A 27,535-nucleotide genomic window follows, 5' to 3' on the forward strand; every position below is an offset into this window, starting at 1 on the left:
TAGCGACACATTAAAGATACTGCAATTGTGTTTTTTCAGACGAGGTTCACCTCATTAACACCGATGACAAACTAAGAAAGCAAACACTTTTTAATGTTTTATTTTATTTTATTTATTTTCATCAAATAGGCCAAATGTTTGACAGGACTGTTAAACAAGTACAATACATATGCAAAAAATTATGCGTTTCTGCCAAGGATGTAACCAAATATTCAAAATGAAAAAACAAATCGGTATTTTACAAACCTGATCAACCTCTACTTTAAATATGGGGATGATGACATGTCCCCTTCAGTGCCTTAGTGGTTACAGCCCTGGTTACTACAGGTAGCATGAAAACATGAATATGCCAGTAGAACTTTAAATGTTAAAGGCTAAAAGCATCCTCAGTACGAAAAAGGCATTAAACCGGGTACTTTTTGACAAGTTCATAGAATTGTTTTATATAGAAATGTCCACCTTTATCTGGACCAGTCCAGATTAGTGCATGTGGTGGAGAACATAAAATATCCATCAAAAATCACCAACTGGCATTAAAATTATCAACACATATTTTGGGGCTTACTTCAACAGACATCCCCATACATCACTAAACATTATTTTCCCTTCATAATCTGTAATTCGTTCTCTATATCATACCATAACGTTTGGTACTGTTTTAAAAATGTGGTGCAGTATCAGGCTGGGTGGAGTGCCCCTAGTGTTTGTACTCTAAAATGTTCTCTATTTTTATCTAGAATGGATTATGAACTTCAAGTGTTCAGTCTCATCCCTGTGCACATCCACGACAAGGAGAGAATGAGACTCAATCTTCAAGGCAGTTTAATGTCTCCATTAAAAACACTACACAGGTAAAGCACCATTAAAACCTTAAAGATAACACTAAACACACACACAAATATTCTTGCTGCACCCCACACACTGCTGTTCCTGCTTCAGGCTGCTCTGACCTTTAACCTTTCCACTTAACATTCAATTGTCAGCAGTGACAAACTAGTCGATTCATCATCATTGAAAGGTATTAATTACATGTTATTTGACAAACGAAGGGAGCAAAGGAAAGAAGAAGAGAGAAATGTTGATTGTCTGTTAAGGTCAAAGGTTAGGAATGTGTGAGGGAACACTGATCAGGCAATGGCTTTGGCCTCCGGCAGGAAGGCCTCCCAGCACTTCACCAGCTGGATAAAGATAAATAACAATTAATGAAAGTGCATCCAGTTGTGATATATATGCAAAACAAATACACACACTTACCCGAAGCTGTGTGTGAAGAAGAGACTCTAGGTATTTCACTAAATGCTGTCTGAAATCTCTGGTTTTCTCTTTCTGCAACAGACAATATATATTTACAATTTTTTTTTTTTTTATCTTGTACTGATCTGCACTTGTGACATTTACTACATCCTACATTTAGTGCAGTACAGTAAAAAAGGTTTTACCTCAAACCTCAGCACTTCTTTGCGCACCGTACAGGTGACTCTTTCAAAATCTCTCTCATACTGACTGACTTTAGACTCCCACTGCACAGAGATACAGAGAACAGCCCTGTTAACATCAGTGGCAGGCCGTGCATTAAAAGTCTAGGCTTTCAGTGTGATTCATGCCATTAAGAAAACACAGTTTCACAATGAATAAGACACCCTATGCCTTTGGGCATCATACATTATGTCGCAGCTAACTAATAATACCAATTGCCATTTTAAAAACACGTCCACGCATGAAAGCCAGAACTTGAAACGACACTTAATGCTCAAGCAAGCCTAATTTTAACCACAGCATGACTCTTTGTGAAATGAAAATCTCCTGAACAGACATTCAAAAATCATAATTTTTCATATGAATCTACCAAGGAGGTCTATAATACCTGGAAAAATCTATCTAATAATATTTGCGATTTAAATGTTGCTTGCAATGAATTTAGTTTCTTCACTTGTAAGCATCAAGGAATAAATTCTGACTGGATAAACTTTTTGTTTTTCTGTATTAGTTTGTAGATTAATTAAGAGTGGAACACGATTAAAAATACATAAAGGTGATTGAGAATGAGAAGATGAAAATGTTTTATTTATTTGGCATGTTAGGCCAGCAGAGAAGTCTTTGCTGGCCCTGAGAAATCGCCACTGGTTAACATTCAATTAGTATTGTTAACATTATTGTTAACATTCCGGTGGCCATGGAAGTCGGAATCCAATAAGGAGTGTGTAAAACTCACCTACCCAATAGACTAGCCCTGCAAATGGATGGCGCTGGAGCACTGGGCCCACACCCGGCCATCACTGGCAAACACAGACTGCTTTTTTGTGCACATTCACCGCTTTGTTGTGCAATTTTGTTACCTTTTTTTATTCGTCACACTGCACATTTGATGTATTCAGTAAATCTTTGGATTTGGATTTTGGACTTTAAGCCTCATTCTTTTTTTTAAATTCAAAATGACCCTTCGCTAAACAGTTTTTGGCAAAATATTCTCAAACGTAATGGTTAATATTTTTACGTGGGCTGGAATGTAGAGTGACATTATAATGCATTTTTATCTGACATTTTTTGTAAAAGAAATGATTAAATTACACAGTAATTTGATTAAAAACTTTAGACTGTAAATCAGAATCAAGGCAAACGATTATTACAGTCACTTGAAAAGAGAAAAACTTCATTTAATAGCGATTACACATCTAATAACAGTAGTGTAAGTGTATAGAACTGTTTATAACGTCTCATCACACACTCATTTTGATGTTGTGAACTGTTTATTTAGTATCGCTTTTACTGTGACTTGAACCAATACATAGCCTAAATGAATTAACGTTCGGTTATTATCTTTAATTTACCTTGGAGCAAATGTAGGTTTCGTTGCAGATGTTATATGTTCATTTGGAAATGAGTGCTTACAATGTTTAATCCATAAAATGCTCTTCTCCACATTTACGTAATTTTTATTTCTTTTTTTATAGAAAGAAAAACACTCCAGGTCTCCTCTCTGGGTCATTCATGTCACTATTACAAATGACCCAGCAACGTGTTTTACATTTATGGGATTATTTTAATAAAATCCCGCTTAAAAGTACTCACATTACTCCATAGGCTGTCACTGGAAAATAGCAAACGCGTGTCAGAGTAATGGTGGCAGGGCAACAGTTGCTAAGACAGGATTGGTCAGAAGTGCTTTTAAGGTGGGGCTTAGCAAAAAGTCAATTGGTTTGGTGTGTGAATTCTCAACGCACCAGATATTAACTTGATGCATAAATTGGTGCAGGACTCCTTTGTAACATTTAATTAGTAGCCAATCTTATTATCAATTTAATTCAACAGAAACCTCCTACAAGGATGTTACGTATTGCATTGTGTTGGCCTAATAATACATGCAGGGGTTGGTAGTTGCTACATTAGGCATTTAGTGTTAAAGGTTTAACCTCATTGATGTCATCTTTAGCCTGCTGCAGTTTGTCAGGTTTGTTTGCCCAGAGCAGTTTGGCCTCTGCCTCTCGTTTCTTCTGCAGTGTGCTCTGAGCTTCCTGCAGACGCTGCCACACCTTCATCCTCTGCTCGAAACAGCACTGAGAGCAATAAAACACACAGTAAATACAGCACTGCATCACTCATGACAAAGTTCAGCTTCTGATAATAATTAATAGGTTACTGTACAATAATCTCATATCCGTGCTTAAAGGAACAGTTCACCCAAAAATGATAATTCTCAATATTTACCCACCCTAATGTCATCTCAAACTCATATGAATTTCTTCATGCATACTGCAACCTAATGGTCGGCGCTGGTCAAAGGTGGAGATTTATAGTAAAAAAAGACATATTGATCTGTTTCTCACCCACACCAATCATATCACTTCTGAAGACATGGATTTAACCACTGAAGTCTTATGGATTACTTTTATGCTGACATTTTTTTTTTTTTTTACCCAATTTGGAATGCCCAATTCCCAGTGCGCTTTTAAGTCCTCATGGTTGCGTAGTGATTCGCCTCAATCCGGGTGGCGGAGGATGAATCCCAGTTGCCTCCGCGTCTGAGACCATCAACCCGCGCATCTTATCACGTGGCTTGTTGAGCGCGTCGCCACGGAGACATTGCGCGTGTGGAGGCTTCACGCCATCCACCGCGGCATCCGCGCTCAACTCACCACGCACCCCACCGAGAACGAACCACATTATAGCGACCACGAGGAGGTTACCCCATGTGACTCTAACCTCCCTAACAACCGGGCCAATTTGGTTGCTTAGGAGGCCTGGCTGAAGTCACTCAGCACGCCCTGGGATTCAAACTAGCGAGCTCCAGGGGTGGTAACCAGCGTCTTTTACCACTGAGCTACCCAGGCCCCCTTTTGAGGTTTTTTTGAAGTTCTAGCCACAATTCACATTCACTTGAATTGTGTGGACCAACAGAACTGATATATTCTTCTAAAAATCATCTTTAGTAGGTTGGATATCTGTATAGGTGGTTGTGCTCTCTAACCCTCATGGCCCCCAACAGTCTGACATAGTCGGCCAGCAGCTCTGCGAAGATGAAGAAATCACTGAAGGCCTGCTGCTGATGAAGCTGCTCCATCTTGTCCTCCACCTCTGCCAGCTGTGACAGCGCACGAGACAGGGCAGAGTTCTCCTCCACACTGCCCAGCATTGCCACACTCTTACTGAACACTGCTGAATTACTACACAACTCTATGGGAAGAGAAAGACAGAGATGGTTTGGAACAAGTTGTTACAGGATCAGTCTGTAACACTGGTATAAGACATCATTTGCACTCTCACCTTTCCTGTGGTTTACAAATGAGTCAACAGCAGCATGGAGTCTCCTCAACAACTGCTCCTCATTCTCCACCTCCTGTAGCTTACTCTCAAACCACTGTGTAACACACATACAGTACATGTACAGGTGTCACGCTCTCCCTAAATGCAATCAACCAGCTGACTGTGAGAGAATATGTAGCAACTAAAATCCTCTTACATTATCTGATTCGTTCATTTTAATAGTCATCTTATTCACTGCATCTGATGCTCTGTTTATCATCTTTAGTAGGCCAGGTCCACTCAATGTCTGAGTATTCACTGCCCTAGGCAACTAAAACACAAAAACCCATTTAGATATAAAAAATTTCACTAAAAATATATGATGTGTTTAGGAACATGACTGTGATGACCTCATCTCTCTCTAAAAACTCCCGGACATCAGGATCCTGCAGCAGGGACGGATGGGCCACTATCCTCTGCAGATACCTACAGAACATATAAACAAACTTCCAGCAAACATAACCAATTATAAATAAAACACATAAATACACTTAGTGATCAAACATAACACCTTTCATAAATTTCAGCATAACCCTTACTAAACTCTGTGAACTTTAAGAATGTAACTCTTTGAGTCTAGGTTTGTGTTTTTGCATGTAAAAGTGTGTTTTTTGTGTACGTGTAATTATGGGTGTGTTCACCTCTCCAGTGCTGCTCGTCTTTTCTCCACAAACTCTGCTGAAGATGAATCCTCCTTCCCTACTTTCACTTTAGTCATCCCTGTGGCACATCACCAAACCAAACACACACTTACTCAACAAATCACACTCAGAGTGAGCATGACATGAAGCAAGAGAGACTGAGACCAGACTCAGCAGAGCACAGATTCTCAGTTATCTGGAACAGAGGTTTTCAAAATTGGGGCTGCATTGGGGTGCTAAAGGGTCTGTGGAAAATTCCAGAGAAAAAATCAAAAAGGGTTTACAAAAATTCAACATTCTTTCTGTTTTATACTGCTTTCTAAAGACCGCAAATACATTTCAATTGAACTGAAAATTCTAATGATTTTTTGTTGTTGTTGTAAAGGTTTATAAACATAACATTACTCTGTGACAATATAAAAGCCAACTATTTAATTTTGCCAACAACATGTCTTTATTAGGGCTGTATCAATTTGATCAAATATTAATATATTGCAATACTTTTTCTCACGATATTCTATCGATACTTTAGATCCATGTATCGTGATATTTATATTCAACTCTTTGTGTATTCATATCATGTCCAACATTTCAATAAAGAAGAAGCAGGCTGTACAAGTGCAAACTCAGTAAGCAGTGTTCCTCAGTGCAGTCAGAGACACTTAGAGAGTCTTAAACTGAGCCTGTTTCTCTTGCGGACAGGCTGAGCCTCTCTCACACATGTGGATCTAGGGCCAGGAAAAAAATATTGATTTTTAACTTAATCACAATCTTCAATATAATATATGCAATTTCAAGACTTATTTATTAACACAACCACTTTGAATATTTTAAAAAAGAGACCAAAATAATGAAAAACGAATGATAAAATAGCATTTTTAAAATTAATATTTCCGTAATTTAGTTCATCTGTACAATTAATAAAAACATTAGCTGAAAGAGGATCTCTTTCATACTGTATGTAAGCAAAATGGACATTATAACTGAAATATACCCAAATAAATTAGGATTTAAAGTGGAATCCAATCATGATATAATGACGAATTGCGATATATCGAATCGTGACATGCATCGCAATACGTATCATAGCGTGAGGTGGAGGAATGGTGGCTTTGTGGGCTAAAGCACAGAACTGGTAAGCAGAAGGTTGCTGGTTTGATCCCCACAGCCACCACCATTGTCTTTGAGCAAGGCACTTTACTCCAGGTTGCTCCAGGGGAATTGTCCCTGTAATAAATGCACTGTAAGTCACTTTGGATAAAAGCATCTGCCAAATGCATAATGTAAATGTGAGGTGGCTAGCAGTACCCAGCCCTAGTCTTTATAATAACATGCTTACTCTTTTTCACACAGTATAAATGGGTATTTATACAGCTGCCTTTATATTTTAGACAGGTGTCCTTCACTAGGCAGTGATCATTTTTGGTGGTCCTTGGCATCAAAACATTTGAAAAACCCTGATCTGGACCACTGTAGAATGTCTAGTTCAGTATACTAATAAAAACAAATCCACTAGACTAGGAGCAAAACTCTTTACCCACTACACTCTTCTGAGGTGGAGGTGGGATGATGCAGCCCAGCAGGGAGTGTTTGGCAGACAGCTTCTCATACAGACCCAGAAAATCACTGAAACGGCGACGCACAGTGACCGTCTTATTACGGAACATGGGCAATGTAGTCTGGAGAGAGAGATAAGCGTGGAGTCAGAGAGCGTAATGCTGATGTAGAAAGCTTTGAACAATCAAAAATAACTGAACCTGAGTCGACACTTTGTAAGACATGTAGGCGTTCATGCCATCTCCTGCAGCACAATTAAACAGAGGGACACAGTCACTTAAACTCTCAACTGAACATCCAGATAATGAAGCCTGACTCGATTATGCAAGTAGTTTACACATACCCATTTTCTCTGGGTTGGTGACTGCAATGTTCAGCTCAAATTGATCTCCACTCTCTTCCTCCTCCAACTGTTAAAATACATCAGAATTTAGTTTGAAACTGTTGAAATTAACTTTAGTCAAAAGAGAGGTCTTGTGTCTGTACCTCCTCCATGGTCTTGGTGACAATGCTAGGTTTGTGTATGGAATTAGGAACATGTGTGGGTTTGGAACCCGATGCAGTCGGACCAACAATCTCTCTCCTCCCTTGACTTGTGGTGTTGGTGAGTGTCAGTTCTACAGTGGCCTCTGGAATTTACACAAAGAGAACCATGGTGAAAAAGCCAATGACAGTGGCACGATTTATTAAAGGTGCACTCAGTATTTTTTTTTGTTTATGTTGCACTGGCCAATATGGCTGTCGTCTTGGACTTATACTGACACCTATGGGCATTGATGCAGCATCATTTAAGCGCAAATGTTTTCAGTAACCGATGCCATTGCAAAAATGTACTATTAACCATCTGCAATGATAAATGTAATCCATGAGTGAAAGTGTCCAATAACAGGGTGGTTACTGATATTAAAGGGACAGTTCACTTGAAAATTAAAATTCGCACACCATTTACTCACCCTCATGCCATCCCAGATGTCTATGACTTTCTTACTTCTACAGAACATATCAGAGATTTTGAGAGAAATATCTCAGCTCTGTAGGTCCATACAATGCAAGTGAATGGTGGCCAGAACTTTGAAGCTCCAAAAAGTATATAAAGGCAGCATAAAAGTAATCCATAAGTAATCATTCTTTTTTTTACTATAAATGTACACTTTCATCAGCCCTCCTATGCACGGTCATGAGAGGACAGAGTTCTTCTGTATTTTAGCGATTCATATTCTTTGTGCAAATCACCACCTACTGGCCAGGGAGGAGAAAAAAAAATGAGAGGGATAAAGCAAAGGAAAAGAATAAATATTTTTTGCACAACAGCCCAGTAGGTGGCAATATGCATGAAAAAAAGCTAATCGGCAAAAAAACAGAAGAAGAACTCTCATGAACATTCAAACAGCCCTCCTATGCAAGTAGATTTTTAGTAAAATATGGACTTAAATATTTTTTTTTTTTTTTTTTTTTTTTACCCATACTTATCATATTGCTTCTGAAGATATGGATTTATCCACTGGAGTCTTATGGATAATTTTTATGCAGCCTTTATGCACTTTTTGAACCTTCAGGGTTCTGGCCACCATTCACTTGCATTGTATGGACCTACAGAGCTGAGATATTCTACAAAAAATCTTCATTTGTGTTCTGCAGAAGAAAGAAAGTCAAACATATCTGGGATGGCATGAGGGTGAGTAAATGATGAGAGAATTTTCATTTTTGGGTGAATTATTCCTAAGCGAGTAGCATCAGCTGATCATGTGATCTTGACATGTTAGCCCCCTTGAGAGTACCCCTCTACATGTAGAATAAAAACCGCTTTTATAATGTGATTAGAATTTTTATCTCATATGAGTGGTCCCAATTTTTTTACATATATTTCAAAATGACAATTCATTTCTTTAGAAGTAACACTTTTTTTTTAATGTGGAAAAACTACTGAGAGCACTTTTAAGTAATTAATTTTTCCTCAACTTTTCAACTTTAATTGAGAGGTCAATTGACCTGCATGAAGTCAAATGAGAGTGTTTTTAAGAGAAATGCAGCAGTAATGGAGTGGTGGGAATTACCAGTGAACAGATCCAGCTCTTCATCAGAGTGAAGGCCATTAGTGGTGTGATGAGCATCTCTCCTGATGTAAGAGCCCTCCTCACTGAAGATATCACCCTCATGACCCTCATCAGGAGCAGACGTGGGTGTGACCGGTTTACTCTGTACAAAGACATTCAAATAACGCCACCATAACAGCTAATAATCATGACACAATTTCACGAACGCTGCAGACACTGACTATAAGCGATAAGCTAGCTTTTATCAAATGGCACTTAAATATTTGCCTTAATAAGACCACGAAAAAATTTAATTTATTGTGAAACAGGTGTCTCACTCTAGCGCTGGTGAATATGTCCTCCCCTTCATCATCCTCATCGCTGTCCAGGACTCGGCTGTCTAATTCAGCCTCCTGATCTTCATTATCAGGGAAAGGAGGAGGATTCCGCCCGCAGCTGGCTGACATCGTTGTTTCGACCAAATAAATTATATAACAGTAAGTAAATTCAACGGATCAGGCCTTTAGCTTGGCGTACTTTCTAACTGGGTGTATGTCACAGGTAAATAGGATTGAATTTCACTGCTAGGTAACCTCAATCTACTTAAAAACATCCGCGGATCGCTCTGCGCTCTCCCGTTCAAAGAGCTCACTGAAGCTAGAATGACACCTGATGGTTTGGAGCGGATACTGCAGGTACTTAAACTACATGCTGATTTCAAACACAAGCGTTGCTCGGTAGATTACTTCTGCAGTCCGATACTGATTACAAATTACAGGGTAGGGTAATGCCATTTTTACAATGTTGCTTAAATGCAATTAATAAAAATTACTTGATGAATCAAAATATGACATGATTTTTGTGTGTGTTTTACTCACTCTTTGTCTGATAAAAAGGTACTTATACGGTCACGAAACACAAAAACACATTTTAACTGATATGTACTTACATTTATCCAAGATGGAGAAAAAAAAAATTGGTGTGAAAAACACCAGCTAAATGAAAAACAACATGCATGTGCTAACAAATCAAGGCTGCGTTTCCTAAAAGCATTGCAAGCTTAAGTTAATCATAGAGACCATTGGCACCAATAGTCTCTACGATCAACATAAGCTTAATGCTTTTGGGAAACGCAGCCCAGACCTGTTATACTTGTCTCAGAAGTTCTTACAAAAGCAAAAGTGCACTCATTTACATTTTTGAAGCAGAGTACAAAAGCAATTCACAAAACTAAAGCTAACTTCACAAAAGCACTAATGCAATAGGTTCGACATTTATGTGTGGATTACATAGTGAATATGAAATGGTAAATATGAAAAAAACAAAAAAAATTAAGACTTAGGCGCAAGAAGGAACTGAGACACTATTTTATTTTTTCACGGTTATTTTTTTTTCTTTCCATCTTGCGGTTCAGGGCTTCCGTACAAAGACATGGTTACATGAGTGAAATTATTTTTTTGTAAATCCAGTGGTAAAACGCTGAGACCTCTCCACCTTCAGTGTAATGTTATCCATTAATATGTAATCACATAATCAAACAAAAAAATCTGATTAACTATTTTTTAATTTAATTTAATTACAAGTACTTGAATTTTTTGTAATCTGCTGCTAGCACTAAGCATTTCATATAACAGGCATTTCCATAAGATGCAAACACCACAGGCATGGTCCCCTTCTGAATGCATTTGATGCAAAAGAACAACAGACAACACAACAGCATATTTTGCAAGTGTCATGTTTAATAAAATAAAAACTTTAATAATTTCAATCTCATGATTCAACTTTATCGTTACTTGAAAAGACTTTCAATTAAGAATTTAATTAGTGTACAGTAATTACTGGCTCAGATCAAATCTTTGAATACATACATTTAAAAAATACTAGATAATCTTATAATTTGATGAGAGTCATTGCACTTGTCCGGTTAGTGTTCCTGCTGAAGTCAGAATTGGATAATCCTGAACTCGGTGAGGAGGGCGGTGATGAGGAAGATGATGTAGAAGATCAGGAGAAAAACACCATAGACTCGGCTCACGTGGAAACACTGAAGAGGAACTAGTATGAAGGAGAAGACCAGAGACAGACCCAGTGCTCCAGAAAGAACCCAGCATAGCGATCCCTCTGGCTCCAGCTGACCACAGATTACAAATACAAAGATCAGCCTCCACCAGTCAACACATCAAAATCACTAAAGTTTAACAATAGTCTGACTCGGAGCACTCAGACCTTGTACGTAGAGCATCATTGTACTTACCATCACAATGTGATTATGATGGAACATCTGCAGCAGGCAGCCCAGACCCACACCAAACATCATGTCTGAGATGGTTAAAGGCAAACAAAGATCTCTCAGTGATAATGGGGAAATGGTTATTATTTACCTTGAGATGTAATACTGCATATAAAAAATAAATATTATTAATACAGTCTTTATAGCACATACACAAAGATGAAAACTTTTGATAGATAAAAGGTTAAAGGATACTAAAGATAATGCCTCCAAAACAAGCAGCGATGGCCATCCGTGGATATCCCTGACGGGCTAAAGTAATGTCTGAAAAGCAATCTGTGAAAACACAAACATATTTCACTAGGTTCAACAAAGGTAAAAACATAAAACAGCATTTTATGTCCAATTGGTTCACAATCCATTCAAAGGAAAAGGATTAATAATATATATATATATATATATACACACACACACATACATATATATACACATATATACACACACACACACACACACACAAATCAGCCACAACATTAAAACCACCTGTCTAATATTGTGTAGGTCCTCCTTGTGCTGCCAAAACAGCGCCAAACCACATCTCAGAATAGAATTCTGAGATGCTATTCTTCTCACCACAATTGTACAGAGCAGTTATCTGAGTTACTGTAGACTTTGTCAGTTCAAACCAGTCTGGCTATTGCCCGTTTGGCACCAACAAGGTCAAATTCACCGAGATCACATTTTTTCTCTATTCTGATGGTTGATGTGAACATTAACTGAAGCTCCTGACCCATATCTGTGTGATTTTATCAATTGTGGTGAGAAGAATAGCATTCTGATATGTGGGTTGGCGCTGTTTTGGAGGCACGAGGGGGCCTACACAATATTAGGCAGGTGGTTTTAATGTTGTGGCTGATCATTGTATATATATATATATATATATATATATATATATATATATATATATATATATATATATATATATTCTGAAAACAAAACAAAAAATCTCATGCCATTAAAACAAAGCTTAAGTGTCAGAAACAAGCTGTTATAAAACTGATTTTTTTATTTCAGGAGACGGGCTATTGGTCAAGGGAAAATAAAAATAGAAAGATTTTGTACTGTGTGTGGATTTTTCACTCTGTGAGTGAGTTTATACCTCCGATGCTGTTGCCCCAGGCTAACAAGGTAAGGCCCAGTACAGTGTTGCTCAGACTGAGAACAACACCCAGCAGGTGCAGCACACTGACAATCTCTGATGCCACAGTGTTGATCCACAGAGCACTGACCACAAAACCCAACAGAGAAAACAGCTACAGACATAAACAAAAAAATCAATAGAACAATAGAAGTGACCATCAAATTAAGTATATATACAGTATGCGTAAATATTATGCATATGAATGATGAGAGGCCCTTTCATGCTGATGGCGACACATAGTATTTTGACAAAAACAGTCAAAAGACTCATACAAAGTGATATGCAGGAGGATGTTCGTTTGTAGTAGTGAAGAAGACTAGAGCAGAAAGGAAGACTCCAATGCAAACTGTGAGCACCCATACTGGAACCTCTCCCTGAATGAGGTACAAACCATCTAGAATGAGAGAGGAAGATCACTTGTTTTAATTAGGAATGTAGACGGTTAACCAATTAATTATTGCTCAACAATTAACAATTTGCTCAACCAATGCTATTGGGTAAGTAAGGGCTAGGTGTGGTTTAAACAATTTTATTACACAGCTCTCTGGAATACTTGATTCTGATTGGTCAATGGCACCATCTAGCGGTCATATATCTCTGAGTAACAACCACATATCAGACCATTCATCCAGGTATTGCACGCCATCTTTCCTGCTTCTTGGATCACTGTTCAATCTCTACAAGTAAGCTAATAATTTTAACTCGAATCAATGTTTCATGTGCATTTATTTATTTATTGGCAAGTCTTGTAATAAGCTGTATAAGCATTCAGATGGTCATTAATTACAAAATAAACACCAACAGATCCTTAACACAAACCAGAGGTGGATTTCAGCTGTTCAACAATTTATTTATTCACACATAATTACAAAATTTTACCGCAAATACATTTTCATGCCCATTTATTTTTTTTATTTGGTAAGTAGCCTTGTAATAGGCTGGATAAGGAGGAGTCAGACAGTCATTTTCACTGATTAAACCAACAGAACTTCGACGTAAACCAGAGGTGGACTTCAGCTGTTCAGCGAGTTCTTTCTTTTCACATAATTACATAATTTAAATGCAAATCAATATTTCATGTCTGGGTCCTGATCTCCCTGTCTGGGTTTATTCTGCGAAAACAACTGGCTGACTAATGCACAACATGGAGGTGAAGAACCCATGGTTGCCTCCACAAAGTGCATTCAAATCATTTTAAAGCACACCTAGCTTTGGATTATCCTGTTTTTATCTCACTTATACCTTGATAATTTGCAGCATTGTTTAGTTAAAGCTGTCATTAAGTTTTTGCAGCATAAATTTAGAGTGGGAGAATAACAGTAACGGATACATTTCTCTACAGGTCGTTAGATCTAGAGTTCTGCCCGTTCTAAATTAGACACAGAGATGAAGTAGTGTGATATCACATTTATTTGAAAGAATAAAAAAACTGTATGAATAATTGGAAAAATGGACATGAGTTTTTTGGAGACCACACACAAATGCACAATCCAGAAACAATACTAGCCACAGAATGTAGAAGGGTTGGCACACCTATGAACATGTAGTATTTAATTTCTATTATTTGTCATTTTCACATTAATATGGGTAAACCAGCATTACAGAGGTGACAGTAGAAAAATTTGCACTTATATGATGAGGAAAAAGAACATCCAAACGCTCTGAAACCTGCAGACTTTGACCTTTTAGACATCGGTATGGTATCCATTAAGGCCGCACAATTATTTTAATGAAAAATGAAATTGCGATATGGCCTTGCATAATTTAAAAAAAGGCTGCATTTTATAAAACTCACCCTTAAAGAGAGCGTCAGTCAGCGATACTTGATCGAGCGCTGCCCTCTAGTGGGTGTAAGCAGCACATGCTAAGCAGCGTGGCAATATTAAATTATGTTTATCACATTACATTTCAAATAGTCTAGCGAGACAGCGAAAGACGCTTTCGATAGGTCCCAGTTTCCTTCTCTCCCTCTCCATGCAAAACATAGCTCAATGTCAAGCCATACTTTCCTTACAAGCCTTACAGGTGTTTAAGACCCCATTTCCACCTGGTATTAAAATGCATTTTTGGTGATCGGATCACATGTGGTCAGTGCTAAATACAGGTCTAAATGGGGTCTAAAACGTTTTGTGATCGGATCACAAAAACCACATACGAATGTGGTCAAAAATGCATATGACCGCATTACATTTGAGGTGGAAATTACAAAGCCTTCCTTTATGCAGGAAGCAGAAAAGCGCCTCCCCTCACCTGTCAATCAAGCGTTGCACTTAAACAAGAGTTTAAACTTTGCCGGTTACGAGCGATTAAACAGGAAATAACCATCTGATCTGAAAATGTGAAAAAGCGTATACACACACAAGCATAAGAACTTGACGGATCTTCTTCAGTTTGTCTAAAATCAACATGTAGGGACACTTATGAGAAGCACAAACATCTGTAGCTCAGGTTAACACAGTTAATCCACTACAATATTAGGCAATTCTGTTCGAAATTTTGCGTTTGTGCTTAGATAAAATTTCAGATGCATCTGGGAAAAACAGTGCAGTTTTTTTCTGCGCTTTCTTTGTCTTTTCTGACTTTGAGCTGTTTGAATGTCATGCAGTAACACACTGACATAGTGATTGATGTATGTTGTCATGAAACAGAGTCCCTCCAAATCCAATCGCAAGAGGTCACAGGAGACGCATTTAAGCGACCAAATGTAAACAGCGATGTGTCTCACCTGACCACATGTGATCGGATCACCCGAGACGCATCTTAATACCAGGTGTAAACAGGGAATAAGAGGAAAGTGCAGGTGCATTCCTTCCTAATTTTCTCCAGGTAGGACTCAGTAATACGAGGCTGATGAACGCTGGTGTCTCTTTTCCCATAGCGCTTCACAGCTGATTTAAAGACGGTATTGCATGACTTGATGAATCAGAATAGAGTATTCAAATAGACCATGGTATAAATAGTATTGTTTTTCAATAAACAACTTAAAACGAGAGCTAAATTGTAAAAGTTGTGTCTGTCTATTTTTTTTTTGGTAATCAACATTAAGCCACAAATGCTGTCAATTAAGCTTAACTTGTATTGACCCCGGAACATTCCTTTAATGGACAATTAATAATGATCAGCTATCAGTTAAGTATAGTAGGGCTGTCAATGACATGATGTGCAGATTAATAAATCTAATTAATCACAATTAATCTCATATGAATATTTACTGAGAAAGGCCGTCTGACTTCTCAAGATCCCTGCATTCTTTTGTGCTCGGTCCAGCTGTTTTTGAACGCAAAAGCACTTCATCTCTAGAAGGCCAAAGTCCCTGGCTTAGCTGCCTGCTCTCCTTGGTTTGACTAGGTGAGTTGCCTGTCCAGCTGGATTTGCGCTTACTGCCCCCTACCGTCACATTTTCATAAATACATCAAGGCGGTACATGAACATTGTACATTGAATTGTCGTATGACAGGAACATTCCTTAAAATGCAATTTAAGTACAGGTCGGGGGCATGATTAATTGCGTTCATTTTTTAACACATTTTTCACATAATCACACTAAATTAACATGTTAAATCGACAGCCCTAGTTAAAATGATTTTCATCCCTAGCTTCAATCACCTCTATTTCACAATAGTACACTGTGAACACGAAAAGTGATTACACAATATTTGCATAAACATTTACCTTTTTAAATATAAGAAGAATGTCAGTTCCTCTGACAGTTACCATAACAGGAAGCAGGTGCAAGTACAGGTACATGACAATGTGCAGTTTACATAAGGTTAGAACTGCCCTACCACTCTTTGCCTTGTCAGTAAACAAGAGCCAAGTTAGCAAAGGTGTTATAAGGTTGTAACTCTACTTTTCAGATGGCTCAATCGTGCTGCGAGATTGCTGTGAAACTGGTTTGTTTCATGTTTTAGAACAAATGCAAGCTGACTCACAGGTTCCAGACTGGAAGGTGAGCACACACACTAGAGGCCCAGTGATTATGTGAAGACAGTTAAGAGGGCGTTTCCAGTTATAATCCTCCTTATCTGTGTCCACCACAGGAACTGTCAACAGTAACAGCAGTTCTACAGGCACCTACAAAGTCAGACAGACAGACAGACAGGAAGGAAAGGGGAGATCAAGACCATGAGAGATGAAAAGTTGATGACAACACCTTTTTATATCCGTGACATTTCCATTACATTTCATGAAAAAAAAAAAAGAAGCTCCAGACTCAAAATACACAGGCATGAATGGAAGGTTCCCACCATCAACCAATCAGAAGTGGAGTTAAAACAAGAACATTTATACAGGTTTATGCTCTTCTCATCAGTGATATCAGACCCGATCTCTCAATTCAATTCATTCATGTTTATTAAAAGAACTTCTATGGAGCAAGCCTCATTTATTGAGTGGAACCAGGGAAAACATGAAAGAGAACGCGCACGTGCAAATGTCACCTTGATCACTTTGAGGACTTTGCCACTCCAGTGCCATCTCCTCCAAGTCCGGCTGTCTACCGGGTTAATGGCATTCAGGAAGATCTGAATGGTTGATTGAGTGTAAGGCAGCAAAGGCTCATACTCTTCATCTGAAACATATACAAAATGACACACTTTTACACACATACAGTATACACACAAACACAAATTCACCCAATTGATTTAACATACAGTATATACATGGATAATGCAGAGAAACACACAAACCAGCTGTCTAAATTTCAGAAAGACATAGACAGTTGAGGAGTGACATTTCAGAGCCAGGGAAGCACACAATCATAACATTTTATGTACAAGCAGAGAGCATCAAATTCACATCACACAGAGCTTCCTCAAAATTAAGTTTCAAAAGTTTCTCTCACTCTCATTATTACCCAAGCATATGCAAACACACAAACACAAGTTGCAGATGCTGGCAAAACTCCCATATTGCTGAAAGTCTGTGGAGTTCAAAACCATATAAGATAAAACCACACACGTCTTATGAAACCACTGAAATCCCAGCCGCGTAGTTTTTATTTGAGGAAGTGACCTACCATGTTCTTGTATGCTTCCACTCAAAGTTTCACGATATGAATCAGAGGTGAGAATCTCTTCTATAAGAAAAAAAAAACAAAAAACATTCATTCATATCTCTGCCCAGTGATCCGAGTCAAACAGCATTACTCTTACAACACAAAAGCCTTGAAAGGCAAACCCAGCAGAAATTAGAATCTCACTATGCAAAAAGAAAAAAAACATCACTTAAGTATGCCCTCAACTGACAAGAGCTATGCAGTTTTATTGCATTGCGAGTACCAGATCTGGATTTGTGAAAATGGTGGGAAACAAATGTGCATTTAAAACTTTAGTCATGCTAAAGTTCAGAGCTCCTCTTTAAGCATTTGGAGAGGACTTTCATAATACAGAATCATTTGATTTGATTGCGTTTTTATATGTTGTTGATTTAAGTACTTACAGTTGAAGTCAGAAGTTTACATAGACCTTAGCCAAATACATTTAAACTTTAAAATACATTTTAAATACTTAAAGGTTTTTCACAATTCCTGACATTTAATCGTAGAAAACATTCCTTGTCTTAGGTCAGAGAGAATTATTTATTTCAGCTTTTCTTTCTTTCATCATATTCCCAGTGGGTCAGAAGTTTACATACACTTTGTTAGTATTTGGTAGCTTTGCCTTTAAATTGTTTAACTTGGGTCAAATGTTTTGGGTAGCCTTCCACAAGCTTCTCACAATAAGTTGCTGGAATTTTGGCCCATTCCTCCAGACAGAACTGGTGTAACTGAGTCAGGTTTGTAGGCCTCCTTGCTCGCACACAATTTTTCAGTTCTGCCCGCAAATTTTCTGTCGGACTGAGGTCAGGGCTTTGTCATGGCCACTCCAATACCTTGACTTTGTTGTCCTTAAGCCATTTTCCACAACTTTGGAGGTATGCTTGGGGTCATTGTCCATTTGAAAGACCCATTTGCGACCAAGCTTTAACTTCCTGGCTGATGTCTCGAGATGTTGTTTCAATATATCCACATAATTTTCCTTCCTCATGATGCCATCTATTTTGTGAAGTGCACCAGTCCCTCCTGCAGCAAAGCACCCCCACAACATGATGCCACCACCCCCATGCTTCACGGTTGGGATGGTATTCTTCAGCTTGCAAGCCTCACCCTTTTTCCTCCAAACATAACGATGGTCATTATGGCAAAACAGTAAAATTTTAGTTTCATCAGGCCAGAGGACATTTCTCCAAAAAGTAAGATCTTTGTCCCCATGTGCACTTGCAAACTGTAGTCTGGCTTTTTTGTGGTGGTTTTGGAGCAGTGGATTCTTCCTTGCTGAGCAGCCTTTCAGGTTATGTCGATATAGGACACGTTTTATTGTGGATATAAATACTTGTCTACTTGTTTCCTCCAGCATCTTCACAAGGTCCTTTGCTGTTATTCTGGGATTGATTCGCACTTTTCGCACTAAACTACGTTCATCTCTAGGAGACAGAATGCATCTCCTCCCTGGGCGGTATGATGGCTGCATGGTCCCATGATGTTTATACTTGCGTACTATTGTTTGTACAGATGAACGTGGTACCTTCAGGCATTTGGAAATTGCTCCCAAGGATGAACCAGACTTGTGGTGGTCCACAATTTTTTTTTCTGAGGTCTCGGCTGATTTATTTTTATTTTCCCATGATGTCAAGCAAAGAGGGACTGAGTTTGAAGGTAGGCCTTAAAATACATCAACAGGTACACCTCCAATTCAGTACACCTCCTATCAGAGGCTAATTGGCTAACTGTCTATAGGCTTGACATCATTTTCTGGAATTTTCCAATCTGCTTAAAGGCACAGTTAACTTAGTGTATGTAAACTTCTGACACATTGGAATTGATATAGTCAGTTAAAAGGGAAACAATCTGTCTGTAAACAATTGCTGGAAAAATTACTTGTGTGATGCACAAAGATGTCCTAAATGACTTTAATTTGCTAATATTAAATCTGTGGAGTCTATAAAAATTAGTTTTAATGACTTCAATCTAAGTGTATGTAAACTTCTGACTTCAACTCTGTGTAGTATCTTTTGTAATGTCTAGATCAGGTTGTGGCCTTTCTTGGCCTGGTCTATCTTGTTAAAGAGATTAAAATCTCAATGGGACCAACCTGGTTAAATAAAGGTAGAATAAAATAAAACACACTGATCTGTTAACAAAGGTTTCTGCATCAAGAAACCTATGTGCAGTTAGTTCATATTTTAACATGCAAATAAGTGACTCTTCATTCAGGAATTGCAATTGAATTTTAGGAGGTTAGAAAGTGTTTGGTGTATGAATACTCTTAGTGCTGATAAAACCACTTTCTCCTCACCATGTGCTCTAGCTGAGCTCTGGATTGAGCTGTTCAACTGATGCTTCTGACGATTGTAAACATATGCACTCACAACCACAGCCAAAACATATACAAGATACAGCCCCAGATAGCCTGCAGGAAAAATTTAAAGAAGAGGGGAAGACAGAGAAAGATGTTAAACACCTCAGCAACATCTTACCCAAAAAATGCATGTATAGGTCAAACTGTATTCTTATGTATTCTGCAGGAATATGCAGCAAAGGAATAGGAAAGATTGCAGAAATTTGGATGAAATGAGCAGAATGAAAAAAGCATGTGTAAAATCAAATGGTTGAATGAGAAGTTTGCATAGATGAGATTATGTGAAAAATGGTTATCGGACCCACTGCCTCTCCCAGGGTAATGTGGCCTTTATAGAGGATAGTGAAGGTCCAAAACACAGCTGCCATGTAGAATATGACATCACGAAGGAATGGCCGAGACGCCACAGTAAAAGGTTTAACCAGAGCAATGCTCCCAGCAACCACTGTTGTCACAAAGATCCCTGCACCTAGAAAAGAAAATACACATTAGAAAAAAAATCTAAATTCATATAGCGCAACAAATTATCCATATTCGATGTTAATAAATATATAAATTAAAGGAATAGTTCACCCAAAAATGAAAATTGTCTCATCCTTTACTTACCCTGATGCCATCCCAGATGTGTATGACTGTCTTTCTTCAGCAGAACACAAATGAAGATTTTTAGAAGATAGATCTCTGTCAGTTCCTTAAAATGCATGCTCACGGGTGCCAGCACTTTGACGGTTCAAAGTCACATTTAGGCAGCATAAAAGTAATCCATGCGACTCCAGTCAATCGATGAATATCTTCTGAAGTGAATCGATAGGTTTATGTAAGAATAATTTGATAATTAAATAAGTTGATAATTAAAACTTTTTTAACTTTAAATCACCGCTTCCATCCATCTGATACTGTTTGAAATGGCCGAACTCTCGTGTGATGTTCGTTCTTCTGTTGTAAATAAGCGTCGCTTCCGAATTCTCACGTGAACTCGCCGACGGGCTTATGTCATGTGACAGCTATGTGATGCATCAAGTGCTGGCAGGATGTGCTTTTTAAAAGTTAATAAAATGTTTTAATTATCAATTTATATTTTACACAAACATATCGATTTGCCTCAGAAGACATTCACTGATTGACTGGAGTCGCATGGATTACTTTTATGCTGCCTAAATGTGACTTTTGGACCATCAAAGTGCTGGCACTTGTGAGCATGCATTTTAAGGAACTGACAGAGATCTATCTACTAAAAATCTTCATTTGTGTTCTGCTGAAGAAAGACAGTCATACAGATCTGGGATGGCATCAGGGTAAGTAAAGGATGAGAGAATTTTCATTTTTGCGTGAACTATTCCTTTAATTTATGGACAAATATTAAAAAATTAATACATTTATATAACATTATTATATAGATTATTTCATGTCTTTTACAGTTGAATAATCTTTAAGAGGTACACAAAGTACCACACAAAACTTAAAGGTGAAGTGTGCAAGCAGCACCAAAATGAATTGCAAAAAAGCAATCTCCCCATCTCCCACTGCTCAAACAAACAGATAGTCCCGCACCAGATTTGCGTAACTGGTTAAGGCAATGTTATGATGCCGAGAAGGATATAGCTGCAGGCAGAGCTCCAAAAATGAGCACGAGCTCCAAACAGCTAGCAAAGATATAGAGAGTCCCTAATCTTTTCCCTAACCCTAACCGTGTGTGGAAGTCACGCCCCCTTTTGGTGTGGGCACAAATCCCTTTTCGAGTAACCCCACCCTCTTTTGGAGATTCTGCCCCAATTTAGAGGTCTACAGCTATACCTACTTGGCCCAGTCAGGCCGCATATATGACAATTTGGCAATTCTATTTGTTGCCACTAGTGGCACAGAAATGACACGCTTCACATTTAAATACTCTAAAATACTCTTATGTCTGTGTGTGTGAGGGAGAAAGGTTTGGTGTGTGTTTAACAGTACTTTCAAGTGCTGTTCACTCACCAAACAGTGCTCCAATGGCAAGACCAGCAGTTTGAGGGTGAGAAAAAGCAGCCATGGCACTAAACACATCTGGCGCCCCATTTCCAAAAGCCAGGAATGTCACTCCCTGTTCCAATCCAATGTTACAGAAAACAACATAAAAAAAACATGACACACACAAACACATTTGGGATCAACATTTGGTCTCTTCCTATAACCAAAACACACAACTCAAACGCTTTCCATATATTTTGCTGTTTTACCATCAAAGGCCGTGTATACAATCAAAGTCTATGCTATTTTGCTGTAAATTCATGTCACTTGGCAGAAGCCTGCACAATTATGCAGATTCCAACATGGACAGGTTGTGCAACATGGCCTGATCCCTGAAAAGCATGAACTAAACTACATGAGGTAAAAGAAAATGTGATCCAGACTACATGAACTTGCAAGCATGTGCTTTGCGCAGTGAATTTTGTATTGCCTATGTAGTTCAAACTTGATTTAATTTCAGTGTTTGATTTTAAGGCCATTTTTGATTACAATGGGTTGGGTCATCAATTTATGTCCAATGTAAAATCAGAGTCCTCAAGCAAAACCACTGCTTTGTTGGTTGTCACACTGCTGTGGTTGATAAGGATCAACAAGAATGTGTGACCTACACCTTCACAGGAGGAGTAGTCTAATAATCCAACCTCAGCAAAATGAGCATAAATGAAAAGAATGAGCTGATGTGCTATAAATGCTATCACGTTTGTCACATTTAACCATTTAAAGGATACGGCCACGTTATGAGTCAGTCTTAGTGTGGAGGAGATGGCTGAGAGGTTTGGGCAGAAACTACAAAACACAAAAATGTTAGTACATTACAACCCATGTCACAGAACTTACACAACACAACTTCTTTATACTCATACCTAAGCTCAAAATACACATCACACTCTTTTAATACATATTTACATTGCAATTTATGCTCTTTTACAGCTATGTATTTGAATGAACTTTGCAACCCAAAGACTAACTAACTGGCTTCTTGATCTTCAAAAAGCAGAAAGTTTCAAAGATAAAGGACTTGGAAAAATCACCAAATTAGTGAAATTAGGGAAGTCAATCACGTCATCCATAATAAAATGTCAACATAATGCCCATTAAGACAGGGTCATGGCTGAAGAGTCAGCTCTTTTGATATTGCCTGAGTTCACATGAAGGAATAGAGACTCTTCTGGTGCATTTTTCTAAAACAAACAGAGGAATGTTTTGATAGTGCCACAGAGCTACAGTGTTTACACTTTTAAGTTGACACTGCATATTAAGCTGGGATAAGAGAAAGAGTTTTAACACTGAAATAATTACACACATTAGCTTGAAAAGAGCTGCAGATATTATTAATGCAGTTACACACAGCAGGGAAAAAACTTTAAATGGGTTATAATATTCAGTGTATAATGAAAAGCAGAATGCAGTGTGAACTTTCAAACACACTTCCCATATTTAGTTTAAAAAGTGAAACTCACTGTCATCTCAGACTGGCAGAAGACTGGAAAGATACTAACAATTGAGAGATTACAGCCACAAACAACACCTGACATACACCTGATTCAGCCACATTGAATTACCACAGAGTGATGATAACACACCAAGCTATGTAATGTATTGGTAAATATGAGTGGACTGGTGGTCCTCAGGAGCATTGACTGACCACAAAAAAGCTGCATGTGCAGGCAGATTACCAATAATAACCCTTAAAGCATTCTCTCAAACACAAAAACTCACAAGTCTGATGCAATCAGCCCAAGAATAAGGAACAGCACAAACAGCCAGAGAACCTGATGGGAAAAAAAGACAAAGAACATGACTGACCTTATCATTGGTATTAGCATTAGAATTCCAGTAGAATGATATGTAACACAATTTTGCCTCTCTCCAAGAATTACCTAAAACACTAATCAATTCTATGGTACTGTATGTGCTGCTGAACACATTCAAGCAGTGGTTCCCAAACTTATTTGAAATACGGCACCCCTTTATAGCATCCAGCGAACCACAGGGTTAAAGGAATAATTCTGTCATTATTTACACATCCTTGTGTCATTTCAAACCCAAATGACTTTCTTTCGTCCGTGGAGCACAAAAGGAAATATTTTGAAGAATGCACTGTCATTTTTTACCATGCAATCACAATTAATGGGGACTTGCACTTACAATTTCAAAAAGGATGCAAAAGCACCACATCATAAAAGTAGTCACTGGCTGTGTCTCATCTGGAAGGCTGCGTATTCCAGAGGTCACATTTGTCGGCTGCATACGTCATCGAGGCTGTCTCATTTCATAAAAGCGAGTAGGACACTTCGAATGCGACCTTCTTTCATGGGAATTCAGAGGATGCATGAGGTGTATCCTTCGTGGGCACTCACAACCCACAATTCTTTGCTTCAATGGAAATGTCTAAAAAAAATAATGCCCGTAAATATGATGTTCAAACGCAAGTCATGTTAATTCCCAAGTTGAAGTACCTCAGTAGATGGGTGCAGAGTATATAATATGTATAATTATATCACTATATAATTAAAATAAAATATTAGACTAAAAGTACACCTGTAAAATCTATTTTCTTTTCTCTTTACATCATAACTCTCCTAAAATGTACCTCATACATTCTCTTCTAAAGGGAATTTGTTACTTTCTCACTCAAAGTGCTCATGCTTGTTTGGCGTGCTGTCATAGCAACCATGTTACGTTACGTTTCCGTTTGTTCTCCGAAGGCCGTCTCATTTAAATGAGACTTGTTTAAAGGAGGATGCTCGGTATACTACAGCCTTCAAAGGACGCGTCCTACCTAGCACGCAACCTTCGAAATGAGACGCAGCCAATATCACTCATGCGCTATATCTTCTGAATTCATACAGTAGCTTTGTTTGAGGAAAAGACAAGTCAATAATCTCTCGATACTCAATAATCCTTCCTTACAATGAGCTGTTACCTACTGCAATCAGATCACTGAGGGAGCTGAACTCGAGAACCAATAAGCCTAATATCAATCTGATATTCAGACCTCAAAAGAGAAATCTATTCACAAATCGGACATTGCTTCATCACTCATGAAAGCACCCAGGAGAGCAAGGGCAAATGTCAAGATTTTCAGTGAATAACAACCTCAAATTTGGGCCTGTTCTTCACAAAAAGCTATCCTATGGCTTCAGAAGACTTAAAATATTGCAAACCAGTCTTATAGGTGACTTTTATAATATTTGATGGTGCTTTTGCATGCTTTTCAATTAAACTTGAAAAGTCCAGATCCCTCTCATTGCAATGTGCACGAGAACAACCATTCTTCCAAATGTCTTCTTTTGTATTCAACAGAAGAAAGAAAATCTGGTTTGGAATGACATGAGGGTGAATAAATGACATAATTTTCCTTTTTGGGTGGACTGTTGCTTTAACTGTGAGCTTACTGTGAGGCTAAATGTGCCCTTACATAGAGTGTGATGACTAGAGGCAGTAGATGAGGTGAGAACAGGCAGAAGGTGACCCATGGGTAATTGATAAATCCTTCATCTGAAGCACAGTCCGGTGTGTTCTTCACAAACTCACATCGCTTACTGGCAGACAGGTTCATTACCGCATCACACTGCAACAAAGATCAACACATGCAACTGTGCAATATGACTGGTGCTACTGTCAAATTAATGTACATTATCATGAAAGATGTCTACATTCAACTGATATTGAATATATACGGTGTCTGTATAATATGACAAGTGATCTAAACACATTCCTTTATTTTCATTCAATAAGTCTTGAATTGTAATATTTATGATCATATATCTTTTTTAGAAACACAGAGGTGTGTTTTGGCCAGCTTACCTCGTCCCCACTGCGGTCCACTGCACCTCTTGCAGCAGGACTCCAGACACTGCCGAGATCCATGCGCTGAGTGTTTGACTCATGCAGAAGAGAGTAAACAGATTGCTGGCTGCTGGCATGATTCCATCGCAGAGCAAAGGTGCAAAACAACACTAAAAGCACAGCAGGCATTTGTAAGCAGATACCGCTCCAACATTGCTTTTCAAGTCGCCATTTCGGTGTAACACGCAAGGCTGCTGGATTCAGCTACTTCTTAACGCCATATTCTTATTAATCGTTGAATAGTTGCGTTCGAAATTCGGAGTCCCTGTTGTCCTCCGATGTGATAACCTCCATATATTAAGGCGCTGTGAAGTAGAACGTTTGGTTTGACCTAAAACAACGTAAGATTACAGATACCCACTGACATAAAATAGTTTCACTGCTGATTATATGGGAAGTGGTTTGGGTAATCCAGCACTTCCTACATAAACAGCGTGACGAGCTGCTGTTTGAGCTTCCCTTTCTGCCCTCCCTTCGTCCTCCGACATTTCACTGTTCATTTTTTATTTATTTTTTTCTTAAAGGAATAGTTCACCCAAAAATGACAATTCTCTCATCATTACTCACCCTTATGCCATCCCAGTCAAAGATTTTTAGACGGATATCTCAACTCTGTAGGTCCATACAATGCAAGTGAATGGTTTCCAAAACTTTGAAGCTTCAAAAAGCACATAAAGGCAGCATAAAAGTAAATAATCGGCAAGCTGATTAAGTCACTGTACAAAGAAACAGTTTATTTAACAGGACAACACTGGTCATAGCAGAATGTCCTTCACCCAGTCTGGTAGAGCTAAGTTGTATGTACAAATAATTTATGGAATTTATGTCTTCTTTTAACAGGATCTGTTAGTATAGGGGATCAGGTTGATCACTGGTGCATGCAAACCAAAAGGGAAATGCCACCCATGGCTGACCAAAAAGACCTGTCCTGGAACAGAACAAAGACTGTCAGACAGGTGGCAAGGTAGGTGGGAAATGGATAGATGATTGAATAGTTAAAAGGAGTACAAGCTTTCAGAATAAGTTATTTATACAGGAAAGAAAGGGTCAGTGGAGAAGGAGGGGTACTGAGTCAGATAGAATACAAACAAGGTAGAAGTTTACTTAGAACTTACCAGTTCCCTTATGAACAGAATTACAGCTTCAACCATTTCATTCACCCCCACTCATTTGCTTTCCCTTTATTTCTCCACCTCCTTTCTCCCCACCATGATCATGTCTTTACTTCAGAGTAGAGCACCTCACTTTCCCCCTGTGTTTCCCTAATCTGTCCCTGATGAATGGAAATTGTGACACATGACGCATAGGACAGACAACGTTGTTTTGCAGTGCAGGTAAATGATTTCAGTATCTGCTTCAGTACATTATTCTGCACAGTGGGAATTCTGGTTTACACAGTAACTGATTCTGATTCTTTTTAGTGTTTGTGTATGCAAAATGTTTAAGTACCACTTTTCACGGCTAATAAATATGTGCTGTATGTTATTGTGTAAAAGTACTTTAAAACAGGGAAACACATGCATAGGGAGGGATATTGGTGGGATTTTTTTTTTTTTTATATAGCTTTGTTCTACTAGAGCTGCATAATGTATAAAATTATTTTAAACAATTACTTGTGTTTCTTTCTCATTGAGAGATAGTTAATGCTGAAATGGTGTGCAAGTAAGGTGCCAGCGGGCCTCAGGATCCCGGGAACAATTGCTAAGGTTTCTCTGATGAAGATATTTTTAAAATGACACTGTGGCATTTTCATTAAATTACTGCTGGTATTGGTTGTTGGAGACATGAATAAACGTTCATATTTCATCATAAATTAGATT

The 27,535-nt window shown here is 38.3% G+C and overlaps 2 protein-coding genes across 4 annotated transcripts; both read right to left on the reverse strand.

The window, feature by feature from the left end:
• Nucleotides 1-87: 87 nt before the first annotated feature.
• LOC127444599 (sorting nexin-1-like) lies at nt 88-9,693 on the reverse strand. The gene is made up of 15 exons (XM_051704059.1): nt 9,370-9,693; nt 9,053-9,194; nt 7,485-7,627; nt 7,342-7,408; nt 7,199-7,242; nt 6,979-7,120; nt 5,442-5,520; nt 5,151-5,226; nt 4,958-5,071; nt 4,762-4,855; nt 4,466-4,671; nt 3,411-3,554; nt 1,440-1,520; nt 1,255-1,326; nt 88-1,178 (listed from the first exon to the last, which is right to left on the reverse strand). Exons 1-15 carry the CDS (start codon nt 9,496-9,498, stop codon nt 1,128-1,130), a joined length of 1,584 nt encoding a protein of 527 aa, XP_051560019.1. The 5' UTR covers nt 9,499-9,693; the 3' UTR covers nt 88-1,127.
• A 1,057-nt stretch (nt 9,694-10,750) lies between these two features.
• On the reverse strand, nt 10,751-26,165 carry LOC127431712 (mitochondrial sodium/calcium exchanger protein-like). 3 transcript variants are annotated; one of them, XM_051682250.1, is made up of 15 exons: nt 25,674-26,158; nt 25,285-25,437; nt 23,583-23,635; nt 22,592-22,649; nt 21,831-21,936; nt 20,161-20,328; nt 19,797-19,910; nt 17,480-17,539; nt 16,902-17,032; nt 16,395-16,536; nt 12,735-12,856; nt 12,421-12,574; nt 11,517-11,597; nt 11,286-11,350; nt 10,751-11,162 (listed from the first exon to the last, which is right to left on the reverse strand). In XM_051682250.1, the coding sequence occupies exons 1-15, from the start codon at nt 25,842-25,844 to the stop codon at nt 10,974-10,976; spliced, it is 1,767 nt and encodes a 588-aa protein (XP_051538210.1). In that variant the 5' UTR covers nt 25,845-26,158; the 3' UTR covers nt 10,751-10,973. The 3 variants fall into 3 exon arrangements, 2 of the variants coding, with proteins under 2 accessions (XP_051538210.1, XP_051538291.1); XR_007895648.1 differs by having other exon boundaries at nt 11,079-11,162; nt 12,421-12,545; nt 25,674-26,165; XM_051682331.1 differs by lacking the exon at nt 22,592-22,649 and having other exon boundaries at nt 25,674-25,821.
• Nucleotides 26,166-27,535: the final 1,370 nt, after the last annotated feature.

Source organism: Myxocyprinus asiaticus, chromosome 1 (genome assembly GCF_019703515.2).
Source record: "Myxocyprinus asiaticus isolate MX2 ecotype Aquarium Trade chromosome 1, UBuf_Myxa_2, whole genome shotgun sequence".
NCBI lineage: Eukaryota > Metazoa > Chordata > Actinopteri > Cypriniformes > Catostomidae > Myxocyprinus > Myxocyprinus asiaticus.

Bases quoted from the DNA above. Each gene is read 5' to 3' on its own strand.
- LOC127431712 (XM_051682250.1), bottom strand. From the start codon at position 25,844: ATGCCTGCTGTGCTTTTAGTGTTGTTTTGCACCTTTGCTCTGCGATGG. The intron at 23,636-25,284 runs GTAAGGGCACAT...TTTTCCCATCAG, and splicing joins CTCTAGTCATCACACTCTAT to GTTCTCTGGCTGTTTGTGCT. The intron at 17,033-17,479 runs GTAGGTCACTTC...TATATGTTTCAG, and splicing joins TGGAAGCATACAAGAACATG to ATGAAGAGTATGAGCCTTTG.
- LOC127444599 (XM_051704059.1), bottom strand. From the start codon at position 9,498: ATGTCAGCCAGCTGCGGGCGGAATCCTCCTCCTTTCCCTGATAATGAA. The intron at 3,555-4,465 runs GTTAGAGAGCAC...TATTGCTCTCAG, and splicing joins GACTGTTGGGGGCCATGAGG to TGCTGTTTCGAGCAGAGGAT. The intron at 1,327-1,439 runs GTAAAACCTTTT...TGTCTGTTGCAG, and splicing joins AAGAAGTGCTGAGGTTTGAG to AAAGAGAAAACCAGAGATTT.